The sequence below is a fragment of the Chiloscyllium plagiosum genome, unplaced genomic scaffold (assembly GCF_037043375.1).
Source record: "Chiloscyllium plagiosum isolate Xiang-an unplaced genomic scaffold, Cpla_swu_hap1 HiC_scaffold_22, whole genome shotgun sequence".
In the NCBI taxonomy this organism is placed as follows: domain Eukaryota; kingdom Metazoa; phylum Chordata; class Chondrichthyes; order Orectolobiformes; family Hemiscylliidae; genus Chiloscyllium; species Chiloscyllium plagiosum.
This window is the reverse complement of record NW_028270160.1, coordinates 43129926-43152666: the sequence shown is the minus strand read 5'-3', so window position 1 is coordinate 43152666 and position 22741 is coordinate 43129926. Positions and strand designations below refer to the sequence as shown.

The window sequence follows — 22741 nt, the reverse complement described above, 5'->3', positions numbered from 1 at the left end:
AATCCTCCAACCCTGGCACATACTAGTCAATCTTTTCTGAACTCTTGCATGTTTCAAAACATCTTTCCAATAGGAAGGAGATCAGATTTGCACACAGAATTGCAAAAGTGGCCATACCAACATCTTGTACAGCCACAACATCTTGTACAGTTCAAACTCCTGTACTCAATGCTCTGACCAATAAAGGAAAGCATAGCAAACACCTTCTTTGCTATCCTATCTACCTGCGACTCTGCTTTTGAGGAGCTATGAACCTGATAGTGACAAATGCCTGCATGCTTTCTGCTGAAGAGTTTCATGAAAGGTACAGTATTGTAGTCAGTAACCTTAGTATTCGTGTTAAGATTACATTAAAATATATGATTTCAAGACACACAGGCATGATAAAAGTTTGGAATAGGGTTTCACTAGCAGCAGTTGATACCACGTCAATTATTAAACTGAAATCTGAAATTGAGGTTTTTTTATCGGTCAAATAAATTAAGGGATACCAGGCAAAAGCATGTTGCTGGAGTTAGGCTGCAATATGTCATGACCTCATTGATTTTTTTTTTGAATTCATTAACCTCCAGAAGGAGAAATTCCATTGCATCGCAGATTTAAATGCATGTCCCCTTAGTCTGTAACCAAGTCCCCTAATTCAAGACTTGCCCCACTCCTCAATATTCTATCCTCCCAGCCTCTCCAGAATGTTGAATGTTCCAATAGGAACACGCCTCACTCTTCTAAACTCAAATGAATAAATATCTGACTTGTGTAGCTATTTTTGGCAAGTCAACCTCTTTGTGGTAGGAATCAGCCCAGTGAATCTTTATTGAACTGCCTCCAATTCCAATGCATCATTTTTAATATGGGAATTAAACCGTACACAATATCTCACCAACACACTGCAGTTGCAACACGACTTCCCTATATTTAAACTCCAACCCCTAATAATAAGGGCAAATCCATTTGCCTTTTTAGCTACATGTTGCAACAGCAGGCTGACTTTGTGCTTCATGCAGAAAACACTCAAATCCCTCTGTGCTGAACTTTTTTGATTTGATTTGATTTATTATTGTCACATGCAGTGAAATACAGTGAAAAGTAGTGTTTTGTGTGCTATCCAGGCCAATCATACTTTTGTAAGTACATCAGGGTAACAGAACACAATATAGAATATGGTGTTACAGCTGCAGAGAACGTGCGGAGAAAGATCAACTCTAATGTACAGAACATCTCTTCATAAGTCTGATAACAGTGGGGAAGAAGCTGCTCTTGAATTTGTTGGTACATGGTTTCAAACTTTTGTATCTTCTGCCTGATGAAAGAGGGTGGAAGAGAGTACACTGGGATGGGAGAGGGTCTTTGATGATGTTGGCTGCTCTCCTGAAACAGTGGAAAGTATAGACAGAGTCAATGGAAAGAAGGCTGGTTTGTGTGATGAACTGGGCTGCATTCACAATTCTCTGTAGTTGCTTGCAGATTTGGCCAGAACAGTTGCCATACCAAGCTGTGATGCATCTGGATAGGATGCTTTAGATAGCGCACTTATAAAAGTTGGTAAGAGTCATTGTAGACATGCTGAATTTCCTTAGCCTTTTGAGGAGAAATTCCTTGCATCGCAGAATTAAATGCATATCCCCTTAATCTGTAACCATGTCCCCTAATTCAAGACCCCCCCACTAGTGGAATCATCTTCTCAATATTCTATCCTTTCTTATTTGGAGTGTCTCTCAATTTTTTTCTAAAATTGATTGTTTTGATTCTTCCTGCCAAAGTGCATCTGCCAAATTTTGTCCACTCATTCAAACTACCTCTTGCAGGTTTGTTATATCTGCACCACTTACTTTTGTATTGTCAACAATTTGGATACATTACATTCTGCCATCTCCTCCAAGTCATGAAGCCAAATAATATGCATTTGAGGCCCTAGAATTGATCCTTGTGGTAATCCACATTTCTCCTACAGGAAATTTGCAGTCTTCCTAACAGCTGCATCCCCACAGAATTCCATGAGCAATATATTTAAATACCCATTGCCAACAAGATCCAATTCAGATGGAGACTCGATGATTTCATTTGTCCAATGTCAGGAAAGCATGGTTGTTCTTGTACGATTTGGTCATCATGAAGATGTGTAATTTTGTCTTATTTGCACACTGCAACTTTTGCATCACGACAAAACACTTTGACATTAAGGAAGTCCAAATGTGCTATATAACAGCCAAGCAAACCTATACTGAGAGTTCAACTTGAGGTAGAAAAACGTGATCAGGTATCCCATCAAAATAATGGAAAAAAACACGAAGCCAATTTTAATTTAAAATCAAAACCATTTCCATCCCCATCCCTATTTTTCTCAAAGATTCTGTAACATATTGGAATGCTGGGAACTCTCTGGTAACTTGTCTAAATTATGAGTGCCATCATATTTTGTGATCTTATATATAAGAGGGAAAAGGAAATTGAACCCAAAACCTTAAAGTACACTTCTTCCTCAAGGATTACTAAACTCAGATCAAAATGAGAAGCTGCACTTGTTTTCTCCTTTGTTTCACATATATATTAGAAGATAAATAATTATTCTTTGCCAATTTTCCCAGGCCAGAGATCAAATTGGAGCTTTCTACTTAGCAATGGTTCAGTACAGTGATGGTCAATGTCAACTTTCAAACTTCCAGGATGTCCTTTGGACTATCCTTAAGTTTCAATTATCAGTAAAAAAAGGCCTTTATACATTTTTCTAGCATTTGGCTGTCAATTAGCTGAGTTAAACTGTGTACTTGTGTTCTTTCATTACTCATCAATTCAGCATTAGTGCTACAATCTGCTGAGACCTCCTGAAGCACACACTGACAATTTAATGATAACAGTTGGATATGAATCCTGATAATTAATTCATCCTAATTGTCATTTGAGATGTTGAGGTGGGTAAACATTTATTGTTAAAACATATTCATATGAAGAAACAATATATAAACAGTAAAATCAAGATAATTTTAAACATGGGACAGACAGAATCATCAGATTTTTTGATTAGATTCCCTACAGTGTGGAAACTGGCCCTTTGGCCCAACAAGTCCACACCAACCCTCCGAAGAGTAACCCACCCAGACCCATTCCCCTACATTTACCCCTGACTAATGCACCTAACACTATGGGCAATTTAGCATGGCCAATTAATCTAACCTGCACATTTTTGGACTGTGGGAGGAAACTGGAGCACCCAGAGGAAACCCACACAGACACGGGGAGAATGTGCAAACTCCACACAGACAGTTGCCCAAGGCTGAAATCGAACCTGGGACCCTGGTGCTGTGAGGCAGCAGTGCTAACCACTGAGCCATTAGAATGATACAGCATAGGGAAAGCCATTTAACCATGTGTGCTGGATGTTCTGTTGTCCAAAATACTCAGAATTATTTTGCATCAAAAACAACAAACACAACTTCTACAGGATTTTTGGTGTGAGTGAAAGACATTGACTGAATCATGAAGACCTAAATTCAGTTCCTGTGCTTAGCTCACCAATCTTAGCCAAAATGGTATTGGGACATTATAACTCATTGGTGAAAATTCAGCCAAGTCTCACTTGATGATCATTATCCAGTGCTGATTTGGAGATGCCGGTGTTGGACTGGGGTCAAAGTTAACTGGTGGACAAAGTTAAAAATCACACAACACCAGGTTATAGTCCAACAGGTTTATTTGGAAGCACTAGCTTTCAAAGCACTGCTCCTTCATCAGATATTTGCCTGAAGAAGCAGCACTTTGAAAGCTAGTACTTCCAAATAAACCTGCTGGACTATAACCTGGTGTTGTGTGATTTTTAACATTATTTAGTGCTGCTTACTAGAAAATATACAAATGTGGAAATTTAAAGAGAAGGATGTGGTTCATCCATATTTTCTACTGCAGGCCAAATAGTCTGTTCATCTTCATTGTTCAGGGTCACAAATGGTAAACAATCATTTGGAAAGGATTTTGTAAGATGATCATTTCCCATGGAGCAATGATTATGTCAGAAGATATTGGACCTTCATATTCAAAAAAACCTGGCCTGGGTAAATACTTATTAGGTTATTTTACCATATATTAAAACCGCTTGGACACCTAACATTTATAAATTAAAAGTTTAAAATACTGATTTCCCATTCTAGACCAAATATGAAAGGATGTTTAGGAGAAACATCAGAACAGTTTCACGCTTTTCATGTTTCACATAGACTTATTAAATTAGACTAATTGCAACAAGTTGGCACTGCATAACTTTAATATTGACAGCACTATATTAATATATTTAAAAGATTCAATCAGTGGATACAACAGCTGAAGGACATAGTTAAGTTTTCTTCTCTTTGATGCCCGTGATATTTGCTTGAACAGCAGTAAAAATCCTTGTACTCTGTCCTTGATGCCTGCGCCCTGTCCTATCTGTTGGAAGGGAGGCAATGAGATAAGACGGAAACTTACTGTAAACTCCTTGGAACTACGAGTTCTCCATTATATCATCATTTTGAATGCACTGACGCATAGGATGTATCAACAGATGATAATAAGAGCAATTTCTTCGAATATCGGACACATGTTAACAATGTACATTTTTCCACTAACTTTTTTTCCCAATTATACATATCATAACTCTTCCATGACCGCTTGTTAAATACATGCTATTCCGTTTGAACGAGGGCTTTGTACTAAAAAATCTTGCAGGTGCAGCAGAGACCTTGGCCGGAGTCTGCAGCTGATTTTTTTCATATTCGAAAACAGTTACACTGTGTTGTTAAATAAGCCGTCAAGGTCTTTCAAATGGGATAAATGTGGATGAGAGACAGCTTCTCAGTATTCTGTCTGCAAGAGGGGTAAGTAGTACTTTTGCGGTGGAAATTGATTAGGCATAATTACGAACAGAATAATATCAATGTAAATGTATACAGCTGTCTGTTAATGCATTTTCTTTCATCAATAAGTTTTTTTATGTTAGTCTTAAGGACAGATGTGGTTAGGTGAAACTTTACGATAGCAAGAGTTAAGATATTTCAAGGCATTTAAGAAAATTTTCACAGAGCCTCAAACCTTTTTTTGTGTGTAGTGCAGGTTTGCGTCATCACAGACCTTCTATTTTTATGCACTTGCAAGGATAAATTTGCATTTGAGAAAAACTTCGATTTGCTACCGAGACTAAATATAGCAACTTGAAATGGTCACTGTTGAATGATCGTGTAGGGCTATTCAGTTGAATAATGCCGCGTGTCCCATTTTAACAAAGCCTTATGAATGGATTTATTGCAGGACTGCACAGCATCTTCTGGGACTTCGTCTGTACTCGTTGTTCCTTTTTCCTATGCACATACCTCTTTGAGAATTTGGTCTAAAGAGGCATAGGGCATGGGAAAATGGGGCGATGGAGGCTGCGTCTTCTGCCTGCTAACCATTGATGAAGAAACCTGCGTCATTTTAGGTCGTCGCCAATCGCCTGTCACAGTGGCTGGCAAAATCTCCGAATGTCTCTCTTTTTCAATACAGTACTTTAAGAGAAAATCAAACTGCCGGCACCTTTATATTTCTATTCGTTGCTGAAATAAAGTCGTCAATATTCAATTTCAGTGCCTGAGTGTCATCTGTATTTCAAACTAGTTTTCCATGTCGGGTGCAAATCGTAAGTCATGGGTGGACTAATTTGTTCAACTACAGTTCTGATGAAGCCAATTACATATTTTCAGAAATAGCATATTTTACAGCAGAGTTATGTCAAAGACTTCACCAAATATAAAATAAAATTTCAGTCTTTGTCAAAAACCATTCAATCTGTCAGTCAAATCTCGGAATTCGGAGGTCAAATACACACACCCTATTTCTGGACACGACTTGTATACTCTATGTATGGACATGGGGTCCAAATGCTTCCAACATTCATAGATTGTAAACGTTTAACTGGAAAACATGCCTGGGGATGATTAATACAAAAGCCAAGCAACTGATGACTGTTTTATCACTACTCAAGCTCAAACAAGCACATTAAATTTCATGTAATAGTGACAAAAAATACGAAAATAATCCCATCAAAATCTATGGGAAGGAGAAAAGAGACTGTAAATTAGCGTTGGGACTACATTCTAAAAGCGCCTCTGTAGCTAATGCAATGGCACGACTTTTGAACTGAATTGCCAACAGCTCCGTATGTGTGTGTCTAATCTCCAACATCTGCAGTCCTCACTTTCGCCTAGCTCCCAGATGACCTCGCCATTTATAAAATTCAATGAGAAAAGTAAATATTTTGGGCAGTGAGAAGGAGATAGCCCAGTGCGTGCGTTACTCACATTTTAAATAATGAACAATCAAAGATCAAGTCTTTAAATTTACTTTATTTTGGTTTGAAACGTTCCATATCGTTAACCCACGATATTGTCCGATCGTTTTAAGAGAATGCATTGATTGCACTCGCCGTCCATGGTCAGTAACTCGTCGGTAAGTTGTGCCTAGGCTTTAGACGGAGTGTTTGAGGCCCGCCAGCTCCCAGCAAAAAGGTCTTCCAAAGAAGTTGGTTGTCAACCTCAAAAGTAAACGTACTACATTCCTTAAGTCAAGAAGAAAAAAAAGAATAGACAGATGGTGGTTCTTCCAGGTTGTCCGCTTTAGAAAACTAAACTATTTCTTTCTCAGGAGTTATTGCCAGCAGAGTTTTTCAGGTGCCCACAGCACTACATTAAATGGAAAGTAAAACAAGTGAATGTACTACTATTTGACTGAGGGGGGCTTCACAGTTCAAATTGAGTCTATCCTCGCCGGAGCGCGGGGGGGGGGGGGGGGGGGATATATTCCCGTGGATTTATTTGAAACAAATTAGGATTTGGTCACAGCGGCACACAGATGAAATGCTACACTCCACGCAACTCCTACTCCCCCCTCCCCCACCGTTTCTGGTGCATCTTTGAACACTTGGTAACACACTACAGTTCAGTGGGTTCCTGGAAATCATAGAATCCCTACAGTGTGGAAACTGGCCATTTGGCCCTCCGAAGAGTAACCCACCCAGACCCACTACCCTAACTAACGCACCTAACCTACACATCCCTGAACATTTAGCATATCCAATTCACCTGACCTACAAATCTTTTGGACTGTGGGAGCAAACTAGAGCAGCCGGAGGACACACGGAGAATGTGCAAACTCCACACAGACAGTGGCCCGAGGCTGGAAACATTTGGGTCCCTAGCGCTGTGAAGCAGCAGTGCTAACCACTGAACCACCGTGTCGGTAAAGGTATGACATGTAGAGTGTGTGACCTATTCCCTACAAACTGTTCACACATTCCTAACATCCGCAGCACTTTGTTTCATTTTAAGGTTGATTTGGAAATGTGTTCTCATACTTTGGAATAGAGTGACCTCAGCACTTTATTTCGTTCAGATGTGCAGTTGTATTAATTCGTAGTTGCATTCGCCTCACTTTTCCTGAAGAGATACCTGAACCTTCAGGAGCAAGAATCCTGGCTGATTTTCTCCATAACCAGGAGAAGCAACGTTTTTGAACGTTCCCCACCCTCCCGGTCCCCCGTGCCTTTGACCTTCCAGATTAAACAAAACAGTTTTCACTCCATTCCAATGTTTTCCATTGGTGACGCCCAGAGCACATTCCCAAAACAACTTGAAAATAAAACAAGGAAATGTGATGTTCGAAATTTGAAGTAAAAACAGGAACTGCTGGAATTGCTGAATGAACCAAGTACCCAATCACTGACATACTCGGGGTGGCTGTAACTGTTTTATTTCTGTGCCACGTGAGTCCTCTCAGCCCCAAGTAAAATATAAGTTCAGTTTGCTTAATGGGAAAGGAATATTAATATAAAGTGTGGAAGATGATCAGAGTTTAAGAAAAGGAACAAAAACAGGAATCAGCAGTTTTGGCAGCATCTGTGGAGACAAAGAATTAAAGTTTCAGGTCGGTTCTGACCAAACATTGGATCTCAAACGCGATCTCTGCTTTCTCTGCACAGATGCTGCCAGCCCTGCTGAATTCCTCCAGTAATTTCTGTTTTTGTTCCAACACCAGCTTCCTATTCTTAAACTCTGGTAATCTTCCACACTTTATATTAATATCCCTTTCCCATTAAGCAAACTGAACTTATAACATCTTTTACTTCGGGCTGAGAGGACTCAAGTGAGACAGAAATAAGACAGCTGCAGTGACCCCGCGTATACCAGTGATTGGGTAACTTGGTTCATGTAGCACTAGTGGTACCGATAGGAATTGCAGGCGACAGAAACTGCAGTCGAGTGTTGACAGTTGTTTGCGGGGTTACGCTGATAAGAAGCAGGAACACTCGTGGCCTATTCGGCCCATTGAGATTGCAGCTTCTTTCATCTGCACTTTCCAGCTTGATCCCCATTACCCTCGTCTTTAGGGTCAGGCTGAGGTTTGCACCTATAGTGAGAGCTTCCCAGCTCGCGGTTCCCCGCCGTGGCTAAGATTATGGACGACTATGTGAACTAATGGATACAACCAAATCATAAGTGGTACGCGTGACTAGATCAGAACCAATCTCTAGATCCAACAAAGTAAATGGTTTGCACCGCAAGATTTTTATTTTAAATTAGTCTATATCGACCTGTTCCGACCGCTGGAGCAGATGGGGCTAAAACCTGGGCCTTGCGGTCCAAGGGCAGAGACACTACAACTGCACCACAAGAGGGCTTTCAAGCATTTACGGGGAAAAAAATCTAAAATTGGGTCTTCGGAAAGAAAATGGCATTTTAGAAATAACTATTAGTAACGTGAGCACCTCATTCATTTTATCTATTGATTCAGAAAATTGAAACAAGGAGATCCTGAATTTATAAGGTAGTCCCAACAGGTAGAATGCGTGTCTTCTAGAGATAGCAGATGCTGGAAGTCAGAAGCAAATGGAACAGCATTGAAGTTTATTCGCAGTCCTGAGTAAGGCCATACAACCTGAGATTACAGGTGGGCCAGAAATACCAAACCATCAAAACTGTAATAACATTTAGACCCACTGTGCTCACTAAATTTATTTAATGTTAACGATGTTACGGGTTTCTCCAAACTCTGAACAGAACCATATCGGTGTGTACCCTACTCACAGATAGAGAGGCTTTCTTAGCTGGAGGAAATGATCAGCTCCTACACCACTCCAAAAAAAAAGCATAGTTGCGCCTCAAGATTTTAGCTGCTGAGTGGTCAGTTAATGGGAACCACGCAATAGCCAAACTATTTAAATAGACTTTAATGAAACGACTAATGGAGTGGAAACAGAACTTGGACATGTCCTTAATTCTGTGCAAACACAACAATGAAGCATCACTTTGAGACATCGACAATATTTGATACTTTAAAACAAGTCCAGAATGGCCATGCAGGACAATATCAATACCCACACTGAGACACAGGACCGAGCGCCGATCAAATAGGAATATAACAACAACAAAAAGTATTGGAGAAATTCAGCAGGTCTGGCAGCATCGTTGGAGGGAAAGCAGACTTTCCAGTTCAGTTACTCTTCTTCAGAAAGGAATGTGATGTGTTTGGTCTTGATCAGAATTCCTGCGTTTAACCTTCTTCAAATTTCACGATTGTTTTCCCCCAACATCTGATTTTGTAACAATTCAAAATCGGCTTGGCTCCAGTTAAGAGCTGTTTGACTTCAGTCGGAGTTTTAAAACGATTGGTAGCTGACGAACATGCCAGTCCTAATGGGGATAGAAATTCAGCATGATACTGTACATCAAAGTTATCCATAATTTTAAAGTTAGCCATAATTCGCATATTTTCTGATTTGACGTCCATTTGTGTATGTTTAGACCTCCTGCGGTTTTACACGCTAAATCTGACGCATACAGGAAAGTTGTCCTTTGATTTTCACCCAGACCTGTAGCAAATGTCTTATATTTGTAATTGCAGGAGAAAGTGAGGACTGCAGATGCTGGAGATCAGTTGCTGGAAAAGCGCAGCAGGTCAGGCAGCGTCCAAGGAACAGGAGAATCGACGTTTCGGGCATAAGCCCTTCTTCAGGAATGAGGAAAGTATGTCCAGCAGGCTAAGATAAAAGGTAGGGAGGAGGGACTTGGGGGAGGGGCGTTGGAATTGCGATAGGTGGAGGGAGGTCAAGGTGAGGGTGATAGGCCGGAGTGGGGTGGGGGCGGAGAGGTCAAGAAGAAGATTGCAGGTTAGGAAGGCGGTGCTGAGTTCGAGGGATTTGACTGAGACAAGGTGGGGGGCGGGGAAATGAGGAAACTGGAGAAATCTGAGTTCATCCCTTGTGGTTGGAGGGTTCCCAGGCAGAAGATGAGGCGCTCTTCCTCCAACCGTCGTGTTGCCATGGTCTGGCGATGGAGGAGTCCAAGGACCTGCATGTCCTTGGTGGAGTGGGAGGGGGAGTTAAAGTGTTGGGCTACGGGGTGGTTGGGTTGGTTGGTCCGGGTGTCCCAGAGGTGTCCTCTGAAACATTCCGCAAGTAGGCAGCCTATCTCCCCAATATAGAGGAGGCCACATCGGGTGCAGCGGATGCAATAGATGATGTGTGTGGAGGTGCAGGTGAATTTGTGATGGATATGGAAGTGTTCCTTTTGGCCTTGGAGGGAAGTAAGGGGGGAGGTGTGGGCGCAAGTTTTGCATTTCTTGCGGTTGCAGGGGCAGGTGCCGGGAGTGGAGGTTGGGTTGGTGGGGGGTGTGGACCTGACGAAGGAGTCACAGAGGGAGTGGTCTTTTCGGAACGCTGATAGGGGAGGGGAGGGAAATATATCCCTGGTGGTGGGGTCTGTTTGGAGGTGGCGGAAATGACGGCGGATGATACGTTGTACATGGAGGTTGGTGGGGTGGTAGGTGAGGACCAGTGGGGTTCTGTCCTGGTGGCGGTTGGAGGGGCAGGGCTCAAGGGCGGAGCAGTGGGAAGTGGAAGAGATGCGGTGGAGGGCATCGTCGACCACGTCTGGCAGGAAATTGCGGTCCTTGAAGAAGGAGGCCATCTGGGTTGTACGGTTCAAAAACTCCCCCTCCCACTCCACCAAGGACATGCAGGTCCTTGGATTCCTCCATCGCCAGACCATAGCAACACGACAGTTGGAGGAAGAGCGCCTCATCTTCTGCCTGGGAACCCTCCAACCACAAGGGATGAACTCAGATTTCTCCAGTTTACTCATTTCCCCTCCCCCTACCTTGTCTCAGTCAAATCCCTCGAACTCAGCACCGCCTTCCTAACCTGCAATCTTCTTCTTGACCTCTCCGCCCCCACCCCACTCCAGCCTATCACTCTCACCTTGACCTCCTTCCACCTATCGCAATTCCAACGCCCCTCCCCCAAGTCCCTCCTCCCTACCTTTTATCTTAGCCTGCTGGACACACTTTCCTCATTCCTGAAGAAGGTCTTATGCCCGAAACGTCAATTCTCCTGTTCCTTGGATGCTACCTGACCTGCTGCGCTTTTCCAGCAATACATTTTCAGCTCAGTATTTGCAATTGCAGCCAGTTATAAAATAAGAAAGCGCATTATATTCTGTAAAATGTCGAACATTAATTCCATCCCATTTAAGAACACACCATTTGGAAATATCTGACATCCCACTTCATTGTGAATCTGATGCTCTTTAATACCAGTGGTCTCGAAATGGAAGTAAGGGTCACCTCTGCCCTTCCTGAAAGCGCACTTGTTAAATTCAAAAGCAATAAAAGTCAGTAGGCTCTATGTATAATCAACCATGACACAGGCCCCGCTGTGAGACAGTGAGCTCTTAATTCAACAGTACCAAGTAAGTACAAGTTTATCGCCAACAAAAGTGTTTGCAGAAGCGAGGTCATGAAATGAGACATAATCGTGTCAGATCGTTAGAAAACTGCTGCTTTGTGAGGATTGTGTTTGGTAGAAAAAAAAGTTTTAGAAAGGATACGAGGATAAAGCTGACAAGTACAGGCCTGTCAGCCTAACATCCGTAAAGGGGAACCTTTTTGATGTAGTCATGTGGGGGGAAGTAATTGGCAATTGAAATGTATGGATTAATGAATGAAAGTCAGCTCGGATCTGTTAAAGGTACATGGTCTTTGGCTAACTGAATCGAAAGCTTTGATGAATAATGGAGTGGGTTATGAGATCAGTGCGGTTGAAATGAATATGAACCTTCAAAAGGTGTATGACAAAGCACCATGTAAGGAATTAGGAGATTAAAGGGAGCAGCACAGTTTTTTTCAGATTAGAGGGAATCACGCAATAATGTTGTCGAAGGAACATAATTGGAAGTACTGTTCTGCTATTAATGATCTGGATATAAGTCAGGGCTCAATTACGATATTTCTAATTGACAGAAGACCTGGAAAGGTAGTTATCAGAAACAAGCAGTGAAATAACCCTGGGAATGATTTAAACAGACTGCGAAATTGACATACATATGGCGGATGATGCTTAATAAGGAGCATTGTGAGGTAATTTACAGCAAGCTATAAAACAGTGGGGCAAACGTAGGTCCATTCGGCCCATCCAGTCTGCTCTACCACTCAATGAAATCATAACGAATTTAATGGCCTTCCACGTCACTTTCCTGCTTTTTCCCCATAGCCTTGACTCCTTCACTGATTTAAAGCCTGCCTCTCTCAGCCTTCATGAGGTACCGCTCTCTGTGGCAAAGAATTCCACAGATTCCCTACCCTCGAGCAGAAAAAATATCTCTTCCCCACCCCCGTCTTCAATCAGTCATTTATTTATTTAGTCACGATAAATTCACTTGTTCCATGTCAAAATGAATTCAGAAATGAGAGGCAGACAAACGAAATGAATGCAGAAACGGAGGTTTAAAGGTGTCTGTACAAGCTGGCAGCTGGCAGAGCAAGTTGTTAAAAGGCCCGGGTGATAAGGGGTGCTACCCTTCTGAAAGAAGTATCTTTGGAATTATATAATAAATGTAGTCAAAGATCACATGTCATAATTTAAAATGGAGCAGATGTCCTGAGGATTTAACTAATATGGCTTCCACGGCGTGGCCCGGGATTGGGTGGTTTTCTGCAGCGGTAGGGAATGTGGTTCCTGTCTCCTGCTCGACTTTTAACAAAGATGGCCTTTGTCTTACTTTTTAAAATATGATTCCTGTTACTAATACAGCACTGTGGTAAGGTGCCTTTTCACTTTTTTTGTCAAAATACGACGGACAATACATTACTATTTCATGCTTAAAATTCATCACACCACACGTGCGATGTTGAGAAGGTGTTTCCTTTGACCACCTTTTCGATCCTCAATTTTTTAAAAACGTAATGTTTCTTTAAATCTTCTCCAGGCCCCTTCCCTCCCCTTCTCTGCAATTTTGTCCCGTCCCAGTTCTCTGTGGCCCCAGGCCATCCTATGGCCCACTATTCATGACCAGGCTTTTTCTGAACTCTGAAGTTCTTTCCCTAAACCTCAATCTTCTGGTTTGAAACACAGTTTATAATCTGCCTCTTTAATGGATTTTTAGATATCTCTTTTAGTGCCATAACACTTGTATGAAATGCATGGAAAGAGCTTTCTTCTCAATGAGAGGTAATAAGATAAATGTAGAACTCATCTGACCAGACAGGGCAAAACTACACCCACAATGCATGTCAGGATGCGAACCAGTCAGCACCGCCTTAAAGTAATTGATAGAGGAATAACCAGTGACATTAGGGAAAACATTTTCAAGCAGGGAGTGGTTACAGAGTGGAATGCACTTACTGAGTGTGGTGGAGGCAGGGACATCCTGAGTTTCAAAAGGAATATGTTGGATTGTTGTATAAAAAGGACGAATGTGCATGGTTACAGGGACAAGAAGGGGGTGGCGCTGGGTGAGATGATCACTCCCAGCCCCAGAGTCAACACTCTGGACGAATGGCCTCCTTAACAATTCAGCGACTGTGTGAGGTTGCTGGTTGCCAATCTGATCCTGCTTCTGACAAATCTATCCGTAAAAAATTATAAAACTGTGATCTTTCCCGACACGTTTAAATCAAGAGCTGGCGCCAAGTACACGAATTGCATTGTGTTCATAGCTGATTCGGGGAAGAACAATCACTTATTCAATTCCAATTATCATTTAAATTGCGATATCCCCACAACGAGAACGCAGACAGTATTATCCCGCTTCGTCTGTAAAGGACAGGCATTTGTTCATCAAAATCAGATCTCAGTAAATGACAGCAAAGATCTATCCTTCCATTCCAGGCGTGATTAAATCTTGCCAGTCGAGAGTATGGCGCTGGAGTGGCACAGCAGGTCAGGAGAATCGACGTTTCAGGCAAAACCCTCTTGCCAAGAGAGTCTGTCTCCACAATTTAAAACAGAAACAAATTAGGCCACGTATATAAATGTTTACTAATACAACAAGGCGAAGCAAGACTTTATAACCCGCTGTCCCCTTTAATGGTTTCGATATTAAGTATCATAAAGGTAGCACTCGCATGAAGCGGTGCCAGTCAAATGCAAAGTTTTTACTGGAATGTTCTAAATGTTTTTTAATGAAATCTTCTGGTCCTGAGATAGCCGCTTCCAACCTTGGAAGAATGGACCGAATGGTCTCACTCAGTGCCCTCATGTTTCTGGGGCTGGCATTGCAGATGCCCCTTTCGAACCAAGCCAACAAATAGAAATCTGTGACAAAGAATAAATAGATTGATCCGATTTCGCAATTACTGCCCCCGTTTGAATCCAGGATCTCTTATCCCAACCCCAGCCCATTGCTGTAACCGGGTTGTAATTAGTGCTGTCAGATAATCATATCTGTCTTGGCCTTAGTGGTTGGATTTGCAGTATTTACCTTGAGTTAATTCATCACCAACACTTATCGGTATATTGATAATGTCATTTTATTTCTAGTTGAACTTGGCGCCACATCTCGATATCCTCAATTTATCACGTCGTGTATTCATGGTTCTTCTGTCGGATGTTGCAAGGGTCTGCTGGTGAGTCAAGCTCTTGTTTATTGGAATCCTTGCTTTGATGTAGAGGCGAATTTACTCATTAGTGTAACACAAAGTCCCATAAATACTCGCTGTTTGTGACACCGCCGCCGCTCTCTGCTGTGCTCAGGGCTGAGGATGCTGGAGATCCCCTACTCTGTGGAGTGGCTGGCTCAGAGCAGTCAAAGACTGGATGGGCCTGGGCAACATGTCAGCCTGAACCAGAACCTGGACAGACAATCTGCCGGCAGCAAGCAAGCGCTCACTGTTCAGCAAGAGACAGAGGACGGTGAGCTATGCAGAGCCGACACAGCGCACAGCAAAGACAGAAGGATTCCCAAGAAAGAGAGAGAAAGCTCAGTAAGAAGCAAGAAGCAATGGGGCAAAACTCCACAGGGAGCTTTGGAATCCCCCGGTAAGTAATGATAATGAATAACAAGCAACTCCTTAATGAACTATAGCTCCAACTTAAATCTCCTTTCCCGGCCTTAAACTTTTTTTAGTCTCAAATTACTACAGTTGCTGGAATCTGTATTGAAACAGACCAGGCTGGAGATCCCAGCAGGTCAGTCAGCATCCATGGAGATAAAGCAAGCTAATGTTTCGAACCTAGCTCTTCATCAGGGCTGAAGTTCACTCAAACGTATTTGTTTCCATCCTAGTTATTTTTCTGTCTTTATCCAACTTTGTTTCGCGTTTCCCCCGTGTGTGAAGCTTTATACAATTGCTTCGTTCAGAAAAGCTAAACGTATGAGGTCGCCTGAATTATGGGGCTGAAATCGGAACCAGCTCATTTCAAAGACTGGAGCACGTTACAGCAGAGGGTTGACGTTTTGCATTTTACTGGAGAAGGCCTAGCAATTGGTTTGCACCAACCTTCAGTGAGCTGCATGTTTGCCTTCTCTATACAGTGAGCTGCGGAGTTAGTGCCTCCCTGGACAGGGACTCCAGAACCGAGGGATGGGCTGATCGCCGGAGGCTTCGCACTGTCTTCACCGGGGAACAACTGCGCGTTCTCGAGTTGAGTTTCCAGTGTCAGCAATACCCGGGATCCGAGCAGAGGCGGAACCTAGCTGGAGAGCTTCATCTATCCGAGACACAGGTGAGAATTTCCCCTTCTCTAATTCGGCCCAGCAACAAACCATGCCCCTTTCATATGCACCCCTCTAAAAATGGCGACCTCAATGAACGGGAAGATTATTCATCGCCAGCTTCTGTCTTTGGCGTCTTATCATCAACCCTGGGGGAAAAAAAAATCATCTTATGCTGCCAGCTAACTTGGCCAAGGCTGGGAATGCTTGTCCAGCTACCCAGGGAACAAACACATATTTCACTCTGCTGTCAAATATCTCAATGAAAGTATTGAGCATGTGAGAACTCTCAAAATATTTCCATACAATAATAGGGAAGCATTTTCCAACCACTTACACTTACCCACACACAGCAAGTTCCTTGTTCTTTATGCCATTGACAAATGACAGAATAGACTTCTGTTGAAAGGTCATTACCAATCTAAATCATCCACTCTATTTCTCTTTACGTGGTCCAGGCAACCCATATTCAAGTCCCATCTATTAGTATGTCATATTCAAATAGATTGATTCAAAGTAATTATTTCTCTCCACAAACCTGCTGAGCATTTCCATCATTTTCAGTTTCAGATCATATTTCCAGCATATATAGTATCTCGCTTTTACTAATTCAGTTCGTTTGGTCTTTTTCACACTAAAACAGCCCATATCCTATCAATAGATCAGTAACAGGAATTTTTAAAAAATGTCAAAAACTTTAGTAGCACAATGGGAATGAGATAAAACCAGTTGCTTTTTTTTAAACTGCAAAAATACACTTTATTCATAAACATTATGTGCATAATTTGGGGCAGTATTATGGCTCAATAGTTTGCACTGCTGCCTCATAGTGCCAGGGACCCAGGCTCGATTCCATTTTTGGGCAACTGTATTGGCGTTGAATTTGCACATTTTCCCCATGTCTTTCCTCCAGGTATTCTGGTTTTCTCCCACAGTCCAAATGTGTGCAGGTTAGGTGAATTGGCCATGGCAAATTGGCCCATAGTTTCAAGGAATGTATAGGTTGGGTGGATTAGCCATGGGGAATAAAGGTTTGCAGGGATTGGGGATGGTGGTGGTGAGGAATACTTTTCAGAGGGTCAGTGTGGACTTGATGGGCTGAATGGCCTGCTTCCACACTATAGGGGTTCAATGATTCTATGATATAAAAGGTCCTAAAATGGTTCTATATAGTCTTTACAGAGAGAAAAAAAAACAGTGAAATCTGATATCCCTCAGATCATCTCCACAGTTACAAAACAAAGGCATTTCCATTCATGCACGAAACTACTTATATTCATTTTGAGATAAAGAGAGTGCCTGAGAACTGAACTGTTATACTTATACAGAAATACGGCACGGTGGCACACTGGTTAGCACTGCTGCCTCACAGTGCCAGAGATCCAGGTTCAATTCCCGCCTCAGGCGACTGACTGTGTGGAGTTTGCGCGTTCTCCCCGTGTCTGCGTGGGTCTTCTCCGGGTGATCCGGTTTCCTCCCACAGTCCAAAGATGTGCAGGTCAGGTGAATTGGCCATGCTAAATTGCCCATAGTGTTAGATGAAGGGATAAATGTAGGGGTATGGGTGGGTTGCGCTTCGGCGGGTCGGTGTGGACTTGTTGGGCTGAAGGGCCTGTTTCCACACTGTAATGTGATGTAATCTAATCTAATGGTGGCCTTTCCACACTGCACCTTGGTGGCTTTTCTTGATTTCAAAAATATAATACTTTATTCATAAAATTCTTTACATGCATACATAATCACTAGAGCAGTTCGACTCTGGATAGTTTTTACATATTGGGAACAAACAAGCATTTTGTACTTATACAAGATTATATTTACGTACATTTGGGGCAGTGGGAGTGTCTGATAACTGAATGGACCCCCACTGTACTTTGGCAGAAAGTCACTTTGATGGTCTTTCCCCACTGTGTGCCTTGGTGTCAGCTGCCCCAAGAATAGTTTTTGATTTAGCCAGAATTGACAAATTCTTACAGACTTCCAATATATATCTGTTAAAGCCTAATGTCCGTCATCATAACTGATTGCAGAATCCACTCCTCAGTCCTCCCAAATATAAGAATTTCATTATTCCCATAACTGCTGCATCGTGTGGCCAGATTTTCAAAAGTCAAAATTGGTTCACATTGAAAAGCCCTTGGAAGCCAAGACTGTGACAGTTGAGTCACCAATTTGGGAGGGTCTAGTTGTGATCATGTGATGGTCTGTTGATTGTATGAGATGGTAAACAGTCATGTTGAAACCACCTCAAATGTTACTGCATCTAGTCAGAGACTGTAAACCCTATTGGAGAGTTAATGGGGCAAGTAAAGCTTTTGTTTTATCTTTTGGCTCAATATCCAGTCTATGAAAATGTTGCAGTGCTGTATCTGAAAATACTACTTAGAAAACAGCCCTCCAATGTTCGCAGACTCTGTTACCACCATGCCAGAGCCTCTATAGGGCAGAATCTTTCTGTCATACTGACATTTCAAAGATTTTCCAACCTTCTGCCTGCATTGTTACATATGGAATGTCAAATTCAAACATGCTTCACCGTATTTTCAAATTAAATTTCCAATTATAAAGGTACAGTCTAAATGGGTACAATGTTTTATGGCTACATTCACAATATACACTATTTGCAAATGTTTCCAGCTCATAGAGTCAGAGAATTCCTCCAGTTATTACATATAAACAGACATGTTTATGAGATACTAACACTTCCACAATAATCTGTAGTAAAAAATTCATTTGAATTATTTAATTGTCATAAATTAATGATCTCCAAATATATTAAAACTACATGGGTTGGCATTCTATTTGACCCTGAACTGAACTTCAAGCATCTATCCCATAAAGCATCAAGCTAATTTGTCCATGTCCATTCATTTACCCTATTTTCAACTCTGCCCCAGGACATTCAGTGCTGAAATACTTCTCTAATACTTAATTATCTTTGGTATGGACTATCTCAATGATTTCCTGGCCAGCCTCCCAATTGGCAAATTCCACAAACCTGAGCTTATCCAACACTCTACTGCCTAATCCTAACTAGCACAAAGTTTCCTTTTTCTTGTTGAACTACAATGGCTCCCAGCCTACTAATACCCCAGTTTTAAAATTTTCAACCTTGTTTTCAAATCCATCCTCATAATGTCCCCCAGACCTCTCCACACCCCACCCTACTCACCCACTGGTTTCACTATTTCTAATCTCAGTATCAATGACATTGGAACATTCTAATTCTTGCACATCTTCAGTTTTCATCATTCCAATATTGGTGGCTCTGCCATTGTCCTTCTGTGCCATAAGATCTAAAATTCCCACTCTAAAAGTCTCCAGTTGTTTATCTCTCTGCTGTTAATAGAGTGTAAATTCCTTTTTTTTTTGACTAAGCTTTTAATAATCTGTGCTAAATGGCTTGATGCCCAATTTTGTTTGACAATACACTTGTGAAGCAGCTTGGACTGTTTTACTACATTATATCTAATATAAGGTAACTTCCAGTTATTAAGGCAGCATGTCATCTAGCTCACAATGTGAAATTCCATTGGAGATCTTGCTAATGTTTATCATAAGACAGGGTTCTACTCCTCTCAGTGTATATTGCGGTAACAAGTTTCAGCAGGGAAACAATCAGAATCTCTGGGCAATAGAGGCAGAAATAATTCAGTTTGGAATTGTTCAGCGACCTTTGCTAGAAAATGTTCATCAGTGTTAACTTTGTGTAAAGTAGGAGCAGACTTTGTTGCATGCTTCCTAAATATTGAACAACATGGCAATATTTACTGTCAAAACTCACACAGCAAAGAGGGACAATTTGAGTGAGTTGGTGGGACAAGTTGGAAACCATGGAGTCATAGCCCTGTGAATCAATTGGAGTAGATTGGTTTTCTTTGATTTATTCATGGAATGGCAAGGTCAGCATTTGTGACCACACCTAATTGTACTTGAAAAGGTGATAGTGAGCCACCATTCCATATGATCTAAGAATTTCTGGCAAGGATGATTTGCATGATTAAAGAAAAAAGGGAATTGTGTTTGCTAGCAGGGTGGTAATATTCTAATGTTACAGAATAAGGACATTTTTCATGGCCAATGATATTTTGCAGTTTTTGATGTCAGAGTCTGTATGCTGAGTACAAAAGGCATATCCAAGTAGAAAAAGCATAAGGGTGTGCAGGAAGGAAAATTTATCCAGGTACTTAAGATAGCTTGAAACCATTTGGTTCAATTATTTGTGGTGATGCTGTTTCATATTCTTTTTCAGGTCAAAACCTGGTTTCAAAATCGTCGAATGAAACTCAAACAGCAGCTTCAAGATGCTCGGGCTGAGGCATTTAAGTCCAGATTGTTTCTTCAGTATTTCTCCAATCCCTATGTCTCTATTCAAAGTTTGTATCCCATGACAGATTCCAGCATTGTTGCTCATTTCACTGAATTTGGACCTCACCACACACAGACTTCTACCCCTTTATGTTCTCTTGACCATCGGCCAAACTTACAGCAGAACAGTGCAAAAGCTACTCCTTGTCGATTCCACCCATATCTGCGTATCTAATAAAGAAATAAATTTATGGCAACATAAGATGCATATCAAAAATAATAACTATAGATGATCTTTCATCAGGCAACATATTATAGTATATTTATTTTTTACATCTATTTTTGCAATCGTTTGTGGGACATTATTGCAGTTGTACACACTAAATCATGAAGTCTTGAAAATCTTTCATCAGTAATCAGTCCTGAACAATCAAGCCTAAATCAGGTTGTGCTGACAGTAAAGCATTGATTTGCGTTCTTGTAATATACATTCCTTTTTATTGAAACTTGTTGAATCATTTGATAGATAATACGGAAGTTTTCAAAGGAGTGATCACAAGAATACATTGGAAGTTATATGGTAGACTAACTGTTTCTGAAAGATAGAGTTTCCAGCTTAGAATATTATATACACAGGACAAAATATTTATAATTATTACTGTGGTTTGCTTCAACCAGCTTGTGACTCCAGAACTACTTCCTTTGGATTTTGTCTCCAGAATTCTCTAGACCTAACTCCAAACTGAGATACAAATTTGTAGAAACAGATAAGGTCTTTAAATGACAAATGCTCCTGCATATTGTGGGTGGATCTGCTTTTCTGAATGGTCATTAGACAGTAGCAAGGAACAGTAACTCTATTCATTCATTTCTTTTTCTTGCAAACTTATAATACTACCTCTCCTGAGATTTGTGACTCAGCCTAAAAATAAAAAAAAGTGCTGTGGTTCTGTTCGCCGAGCTGGAAGTTTTTGTTGCAAACGTTTCGTTCCCTGTCTAGGTGACATCCTCAGTGCTTGGGAGCCTCCTGTGAAGCGCTTCTGTGGTGTTTCCTCCGGCATTTATAGTGGCCTGTCTCTGCCGCTTCCGGTTATCAGTTTCAGCTGTCCGCTGTAGTGGCCGGTATATTGGGTCCAGGTCGATGTGTTTGTTGATGGAGTTTGTGGATGAGTGCCATGCTTCTAGGAATTCCCTGGCTGTTCTTTGTTTGGCTTGCCCTATAATGGTAGTGTTGTCCCAGTCAAATTCATGTTGCTTGTCGTCAGCGTGTGTGGCTACTAAGGATAGCTGGTCGTGGCATTTTGTGGCTAGTTGATGTTCATGGATGCGGATCGTTAGCTGTCTTCCTGTTTGTCCTATATAATGTTTTGTGCAGTCCTTGCATGGGATTTTGTACACTATATTAGTTTTGCTCATGTTGGGTATCGGGTCCTTCGTTCTGGTGAGTTGTTGTCTGAGGGTGGCTGTTGGTTTGTGTGCTGTTATAAGTCCTAGTGGTCGCAGTAGTCTGGCTGTCAGTTTAGAGATGTTCTTGATGTATGGTAGTGTGGCTAGTCCTTTGGGTTGCGGCATGTCCTCGTTCCGTTGTCTTTCCCTTAGGCATCTGTTGATGAAATTGCGAGGATATCCGTTTTTGGCGAATACCTTGTGTAGGTGTTCCTCTTCCTCTTTTTGCAGTTCTGGTGTGCTGCAGTGTGTTGTGGCCCTTTTGAATAGTGTCTTGATGCAACTTCGTTTGTGTGTATTGGGATGGTTGCTTTCATAGTTCAGGACTTGGTCTGTGTGTGTGGCTTTCCTGTGTACCTTTGTGGTGAATTCTCCATTTGGTGTTCTTGGTACAGAAGCATGGCACTCATCCACAAACTCCATCAACAAACACATCGACCTGGACCCAATATACCGGCCACTACAGCGGACAGCTGAAACTGACAACCGGAAGCGGCAGGGACAGGCCACTATAAATGCCAGAGGAAACACCACAGAAGCGCTTCACAGGAGGCTCCCAAGCACTGAGGATGTCACCTAGACAGGGGACAAAACGTTTGCAACAAAAACTTCCAGCTCGGCGAACAGAACCACAGCAACGAGCACCCGAGCTACAAATCTTCTCACAAACTTTGAATAAAAAAAAGTGCGTAGTTTCATTTCACTAGAATTGTTATTTACATCAGTTTATACATCATGCTTTCATATTTCAGTATTGAACTTAATTTATAATAAAACTAGTAATGGTAAAGGAAAAACATGTAAAGAAAGCATTGTGCAATGAGCTCTAATGTAAATTGCGTTCACACTAATAATATAATTACTTCACATAGGTTATAGACATGCTTTTCAAAATGATGTGGCCGCTATTTGAAAATTAATTGAAATAAGGTTGTTAGTGATAATGAGGCAGTAACCCAGTTTAGGTACTATGCAAATCAAATTTTAAAAACGTAATAGAT

The 22741-nt window shown here is 41.5% G+C and overlaps 2 protein-coding genes across 5 annotated transcripts in view; one reads left to right on the top strand and one right to left on the bottom strand.

Annotated features, from left to right (window-relative positions):
* Window positions 1-22741, bottom strand: part of kndc1 (kinase non-catalytic C-lobe domain containing 1) — a 354394-nt gene that overhangs the window by 67794 nt on the left and 263859 nt on the right. The window contains exon 30 of one of the 4 annotated variants that reach the window (XM_043712540.2): window positions 9220-9689. The exons of the other annotated variants lie outside the window; for them this stretch is intronic. Coding sequence (XP_043568475.2) covers window positions 9656-9689 — 34 coding nt within the window. The 3' untranslated portion in view covers window positions 9220-9655. Of the gene's footprint in view, window positions 1-9219; window positions 9690-22741 lie in introns of those variants that run through there. 4 annotated transcript variants of the gene reach the window in all.
* LOC122561110 (homeobox protein vex1-like) lies at window positions 11478-21275 on the top strand. Its single transcript, XM_043712549.2, has 5 exons — window positions 11478-11744; window positions 14813-14898; window positions 15026-15310; window positions 15807-15997; window positions 20239-21275. Exons 2-5 carry the CDS (start codon window positions 14880-14882, stop codon window positions 20527-20529), a joined length of 786 nt encoding a protein of 261 aa, XP_043568484.1. The 5' UTR covers window positions 11478-11744; window positions 14813-14879; the 3' UTR covers window positions 20530-21275.